The following is a 7,068-nucleotide window of genomic DNA, read 5'->3' on the forward strand; positions in this document are numbered from 1 at the left end:
TAACCATGACAGAGGCACTGATGACCTCACTCTATCATCTAAAGACACTTTGAGCCCAACATCTACAAATCCTGACTGGCTGCCCTCTGGCCTTGGAAACTAGTTTTAGAGTCTATTGTCACCATTAACCTCAGGTTTGTTTGTTTGTTTGTTTGTTTGTTTCCTTGTCCTAATCTATGCCTGCTTCCTCCTTTACAGATCTCTTACCTGGAAGCTCCTAACCCAAATCTACAGCAATCAACCCAGCTTCCTTTTGGTGTGAAAATTCTCTCAAAGTTCCACATGAGAGAAATGTGGGAAACCACTCAGACCCCCACACTTGGCATAAAGATCACTTTCATGAAAATATTTGAACTAAAGAAGACGCAGAGAGAAACCTTATCCTAACTTCCCTTTTCTGACTAAAGCAGAGCTTCCAGAAATATCATTTCCATTAAAGGGAGTTGCCTGTGAATTCAGCTGCTGTGGAGACAGACTGCCCAGGGCCACTAGTATCAAAAGGCTCAACAGAACTGTCCATATCTTCCCATTCCAGCCCTAACTCTCCACCCCACACATTTTATCTTTGGCTACTGAGGGAGATACCCATCACTGATATTCAGTGATGTACTGAGTACTGACTATAAGTATAAATAAACTTTGTCTTTTCTCTCCTGAATGTGTCTGTTGTAGGCCCTCAGCTACCATTTCCTCTTATCTTTGATAATTAGATAAAGCCAACCCTTTACTATCGCAAAGGAAATAATAATAGAAAACATATCAATATAGTCAAAGAATGCCACCAAATAGAGAATTTCTGTTATGCAAAAATCCAGTTTTATATGTGAGTCAGTAGGTGGCACCAAAGAAGGAAAAAAGTGTCATCTTGAATCATGCACAGAACTACTCCGTGTCCCGGAAACCTAACAAAACCTATTTCTTTAGATGGTCTGTGTTCTTTTTTATCCTTAAATGTCTTAATCAGACTGAAAAATGCCTCAATATCTCATTGAAAGTAAACCAAAATAAATACCAAATAAAATTCAGAAAATATCCTGAAAAAATTTCCTATATTTCTGCCAAAAACTGATTCTGGACATCCACCTTGCTAAGTTAGGCACAAATTATACTGTATTTTAAAAATATGGGGTCTTACCAGCTATATATCTGAAGCCTATAATCTACTGGGGAAAAGGATGAATTCAGAGGAATTTGTCCCATAAGCTAGAGCAAAGGGAGCATTTTGGCATGTCCTAAACCTTTTTTGGCATTTGGCATTCCAAATGATAGGGCAGGGATTTCTACCATTCATATCTAGAAATATATGTGAAACCACAAAAGCAGTTGCTCCTCGTCAAATGTTAGCCTTTAGACAGACAATAGATCAGAGAAGGACTGAGACCTAGCAATCTCACAGAGAAACCTTTTTCTTCTGTTTCTTAATTAAAAAAAAAAATATTCAGCAATGTCAGGGAAGAATCCTCCCTTAAATTCTTTTTTGTTTTTAATTTAGAGAAGGAAAGAGAGTGTGTGAGCAGGAGAGAGGCAGAGAGAAAGGAAGAGAGAATCCCAAGCAGGCACCAGTCTGTCAGCTCAGAGCCCGACATGGGGCATGATCCCACGAACCACAACATCAAGAGCTGAGCCAAAATCAAGAATCAGACACTTGGCCTACTGAGCCACCAAGGTGCCCCATTCTTTTATCCTCTCGTAAATTCTTAAAAATATTTCATATAGTTGTCTTACCATTCTTCACCCCAAACCAACATCAAAGCAGCACACCACCTAAAATGCAGTTGCTCAACTAACCTCATTCAGCTGTGTTGACTAAAATAAGGAGAGACACTCTTTTTCTACAGATAATGATAACATGTTAATGGCTGGGGCAGTGCTTCTCCCAATCCCTCTCCTACAAGGTCCAAGCGGGGGCCCTCCACTTACCCTGGCAAATTCCATTGGCTTGGGAAGAAGGCACATGACCATGACATCAAAGCGAACATCACAGACGGTCTTCAACCACTTGGTGACAAACTGAGGCTTCAGTTTTTCCACCAAACTTCCAACTTCATCATCCATCATATATGCCGTGGAGTGAAACCACTGAAACACCATGGCCACCAGCCTGGCCAAGCTCTCCGTAGGTGTGTTCTCACTGGGCGTGCAGAGGCTCACCTGCAAATGGGCAGATTAGACTCTGCTTCAGCCTCCATCGATTTTACATAATTATTACAAATTCATTTAAAGACAAAAAAAAAGATTCCCAATAATCCATTTAAAGTAGACAGTTTATAAATGATAGAGGATCACTTAACCTAGAAACTGCATTCCTTGCAGGAGAGATGGATTACAACAATAATTTCCCCTTGAGATTGCACCTTTTGATAAGTCTTTTCTCCTAGAAGAAATCTATTTTGTAGTCTACACTAGATAAATGCATTTTTAAGTTAGCTCTGCAAAGTGAAATTTCATAAATATCTTCAATGAAAAAAAATAATCTACCTATGTTTCCATTCTAAAATTATCAGATTTAGCTAAGGAATTTCTATCAGTAATAATTCTGAAAGCTTAGAGCCCCCTAATTCAGCACATTATAAATAGACTCTTAAAAACAGCTCATCATTTATTCATTATTCATTCTGCAATAATCTTTTATGAAACGCAATAGTAGGGGGTCAGGAACGTACAGATAAATAAAACACTACCCTCGCCTTCAAAGAGTTCACAATAGCAGTCATTATATCATTAGATAATAAGTTCTAGCAGCAAAACATGTGAAATCAGCAATTAAATACCAATTTGGTAAAACAAAACACAACTTTTTCAGATAACTATATAAAAGCATAGTTAGCATTAAAAAAAAGCATAAAGAGATATATTACTATGGAGACTCAATCTATGTCTTCAAGGGGCAAAAACAAAAGTCTTATCTAACAGAACTGCCAAGTTCAGCTGGCATGGAATTTGGGATCAGAATGTTTGATCTTTACTAAATGAATGCTCCCAGGGAATCAGTCAAAAACAACCAAATTCCCTGTGTTAATACAGCTCTGATTTTTCTGGCTGTAAGCAAACTGGCCTTAAAAGTGTCACAGATACTGAACTTTCAAGAAAAATGTCATGTACAAATACCATATGTTTGCACATATAGGAGGATTAGGAGGAACTTAACAGAGGACCATGGGGGAGAAGAAGGGGGGAAACAGTGGCGGAGAGGGAGGGAGGCAAACCACGAGAGGCTCTTGAATGCTGAGAACAAACTGAGGACTGATGGGTGTTTGGGGGGGGAGATGGGCATGGAGGAGGGCACTTGTGGGGATGAGCACTGGGTGTTATATGGAAACCAACTTGACAATAAACTATTTGTAAAAAAAAAGAAAAGAAAAGAAAAGAAAAGAAAGAAAGAAAAATGTCATGTATAAAGATGATGGGATGCGAATGATCTATAAATTATATTAACTCGGTTATTTCACAACATACCCTAGCAACATTCCCATTCATTTTCTGTCAAAGGTGCCTTTCAAACAGTCAAGGGTCTGGCTAGTAGGCTTCGACACCTGGCTATTCATTAGAACCAACTAGGAAGCTTTTCTAAAAGTCCCAAGATTCTAGGGTGGGATCTGGGCACTGGCATTCTCTAAAAGCCTTCTTTCCCAAGGAAATCCAATGGCTGCCCAGGGTTGAGAGCCACTGTCCTACAATATAGAATCCCGCTGCTAAAGTTAACTTTTCACTATTTACTTCTTTAAAAAGAACAGGAAATATTCCTCATCAGTGCAATGTTGTCATGAGAAATAAGAAAACAGAGAAGAGCTAACTTATTTTCTTACTAAAAACCATATTCCAAATTGACTGAGTAGTCGCTGGTCGTGTTTATCATCGTCCTTGTTGTCAAAGTCAGTGTTATCCAGGGAATGGTGGGAAGAGGAAAGTCCCAGCTGCCGCCGGCGATTCAGCTCATATTCCCGCTGCTCAGCATGGAACTCGGCTTCTTTCAACAAGCTGCCAAAGCCGAGAGGTGTCAAGTTAGACGATCGAAAAAACACATTCTAGGTTATGACCGATTCAGAGCAACTATTCATGAGTAGTCAAGCATCACTGATTGCTCTCCTTCCAGTTGGTAGAAGTTGCTCCAACAGGCCTAATTTCAGTTCTTTGCTATTTTGTACTCTATCCCCATTTCTAAAATGAACAAACTGAGGCACAAAGAGACTGCTACCTTCAATTAGAATCAGGCAGAACCGATGCCTCCTGGCTTCCGGTGTACCAACCATCCCACTAGATGTCAATATTTCCCCTGTATCTAATCTGAAGTTATGTGGACCTCAAATGCATGGTACAAAGAGAGACTTGAGGAATTTATACCCAAATATTCAATTTCTAATATTCAAAGATTTGGAAATGAGCAACAAAGTCTCCTTTTTCAATCTGCTAAACAAGTCATAATTTTTTTTAAGTTTATTTATTTTGATAGAGAGAGAGAAACTGCAAAGAGGGGAGGGGCAGAAAGAGAGAATCCCAAACAGTCTCTGCAAGTCAGCACAGAGCCCAATGTGGGGCTCAAACTTGCTATAACTATGAGATCATGACCTGGGCTGAAATCAAGAGGTGGATGCTTAACTGACTGAGCCACTAGAGCACCCCAACAAGTCATCATTTTCAAACATAATACCCAATGTTAGCAAAAGTGTAGCCAAAACTAGCAATTTCTTTCATACAATGCTTTTGGCATTATAAATTCATATGCATACTCTGAAAATCAGTTTGGTAATGTATCAATAGCCATTAAAACATTTATACACTCTGACCCAGTCAACCATATCTGGTCATCTACCCTAAGAAAATAAAAAATAGGGGCGCTTGGGTGGCTCAGTTGGTTAAGCATCCAACTTCGGCTCAGGTCATGATCTCACAGTTCATGGGTTCGAGCCCCATGTCAGGCGCTGTACTGACAGCTAGTTCAGAGCCTGGAGCCTGTTTCAGATTCTGTATCTCCCTCTCTCTGACCCTCCCCTGCTCAAGCTGTCTCTCTCTTTCTCAGAAACAAATAGAACATAAAACAAAATTTTTAATAAGAAAAAGAAAATAAAAACTAGAAAAACAGCAGTATTCACAACAGTATGTATCAAAGAAATGTATATTAGTAAAAAACGGAAGCAATTTAAAAATCTAAAGGTGGAGGAAAACAATCTCAATGAAAATTATGTTTCCACTAAAAATGGTAAATACAGAAACTATCTAACAACATGCAAAAGAGCGAATGGTATAATGTTATATCAAAAAAATTATGATACCCTGTGATTACAGCTCTATAAAGATGTGCATTTGAGTAAAAGCAGAAGAACATATGCAGAACTGATAATGATGACAGCAGTACAGCTGATTTTTTTCTTCTATTTCCAAACTTTCTGTAATGTTTCATTTGACAAACATTTACTGCGTTTCTACATGTAGCAGCCACTGAGGCAAGAGACACAGAAAAGAGTCCCTTATCCTTAAAATATACACTCTAATATTATTTCTTTAATTAAAAAAAACTTGCCTCAGTGAGTATTGTACAAAAGAGAACGACTCTGGAAGTTATCATTTCCAAAGCTCCTTTTTCTGTCATGTGGTAGGAGAGAGAGCCAACCGCCTGCACCACCGGACTCCTATCTCACTGCAGAGCCCCCAGCTTTACCCCAGTACCGAATTACCTAGAGCTCTCCCGCACTGCACAGTGCACAGTCAGGCCTCAGGCACCCCCTTCACACCCATCACTCTGAGGGGCGCCTCTGCTTCATTTTCCTAAAACTCCGCTCTGTGCCATCGCTGTGCTAACCATACTGAATCACAATCCCATGCTTCTGTCTTTATAGCCCCTACATGCATAAGGTGAAGGCGGAGACTACATTTTATTCTCTCTGGTCTCCCAAGTGCCTAACACATGCTTGGCACAGCGATAAAAATATTGGTTGAATGAATGAATTAAAACACCATCACTGGGGTGGCTGGGTAGCTTAGGCGATTAATAATCTGACCTCGGTTTGGAGCATGATCTCATGGTTCGTGAGTTCAAGCCCCGCATAGGGCTCTGTGTTCTGCACTGACAGCGCAGAGCCTGCCTGCGATTCTCTCTCTCTTCCCCTCTCTCTCTGCCGCTCCCCAACTTGCATGCACACACACTCTCTCTCTCAAAATGAAGAAATAAACTTAAAAAATCGTCACTGCATTATGGAAGGTTAAGAGGTCAGGCTTGAAGGCACCTGAAGTTGAATGAACTTTACCAAAGTGCCAAGAGCGGCTCAAAGCCAGGGTGGTGTTTCCGGTAGGCCCCCAACAAGCCGCCCGTTACCTGATCACGGCCTCCACAGCGCAGACCAGCTCCTCGGCACCACATTCCCGAGTGTTGATGGGCGGAGGGGAGGTCTGATAGAGGTGGGTCTCGGACGCAGCCCCCACTTCGTTGCTGTGATGATTCGAGTGGCATCTCTTGCAGTACCGCACAGGCCTGTTTCCGTGACGGCCGCAGCACCCCGCTGAGAAGCAGGTAACAACTGCTCTTCTTACATGGGAACTGCAGTTCTAGGGGCAAAAAACACCGAAATCAACTAAAACTGGCCACTGAGGTAAATGGGGCTAAGAAGTAGAACAAATGGATAGTGAAGGGGCCACCGGAAGTGGCTGCACACTTCTAAAGTTTCCAAAACACAGGTCATCCCTAACCAGTTAGGTTTTAGGCAGAGTTAAAAACGAAGGTAAGATGTGGTTTCTATTGGTGTCAGTGGCAGAAAAGCTCTAAAGGTGAGTGGAACTTTGTTGAAAAGCCTTCTGTAAAGCTACCTCAGATATCGGTTGAGGGTGAGGCGCTTTCTGGATTATTTCCAGTTAGTGTGTGAAGAGTTTTCAGCAGAAATATGGAGGAAAAAACCTAAAACTGTGGTCCAAAGAGAGAGCATCACAGCACATCAGAATAGGAAAGGAATAATTATAATCCCCAAATTACTTTCAAAAGTATCTTATCCGCCACGGAAGGAGCAGATTTCCAGTGCAGCTCCACTTGTCTTTGCTGTGTTCAAGGACAGGTGGGGGGCCCAGAGCTGGCTGCCCACC

The 7,068-nt window shown here is 41.1% G+C and overlaps 1 protein-coding gene across 3 annotated transcripts in view; it reads right to left on the minus strand.

Moving 5' to 3' along the window:
• UNC79 (unc-79 subunit of NALCN channel complex) overlaps positions 1-7,068 on the minus strand; it is a 207,326-nt gene that overhangs the window by 140,520 nt on the left and 59,738 nt on the right. For all 3 annotated transcript variants that reach the window (XM_077780866.1, XM_077780865.1, XM_077780867.1), the window contains exons 9-11: positions 6,311-6,540; positions 3,807-3,978; positions 1,921-2,151 (exon numbers count right to left, since the gene is read on the minus strand). In XM_077780866.1, coding sequence (XP_077636992.1) covers positions 1,921-2,151; positions 3,807-3,978; positions 6,311-6,540 — 633 coding nt within the window. The remainder of the gene's footprint in view (positions 1-1,920; positions 2,152-3,806; positions 3,979-6,310; positions 6,541-7,068) is intronic.

Source organism: Crocuta crocuta, unplaced genomic scaffold (assembly GCF_008692635.1).
Source record: "Crocuta crocuta isolate KB4526 unplaced genomic scaffold, BGI_CrCroc_1.0 scaffold299, whole genome shotgun sequence".
In the NCBI taxonomy this organism is placed as follows: Eukaryota; Metazoa; Chordata; class Mammalia; order Carnivora; family Hyaenidae; genus Crocuta; species Crocuta crocuta.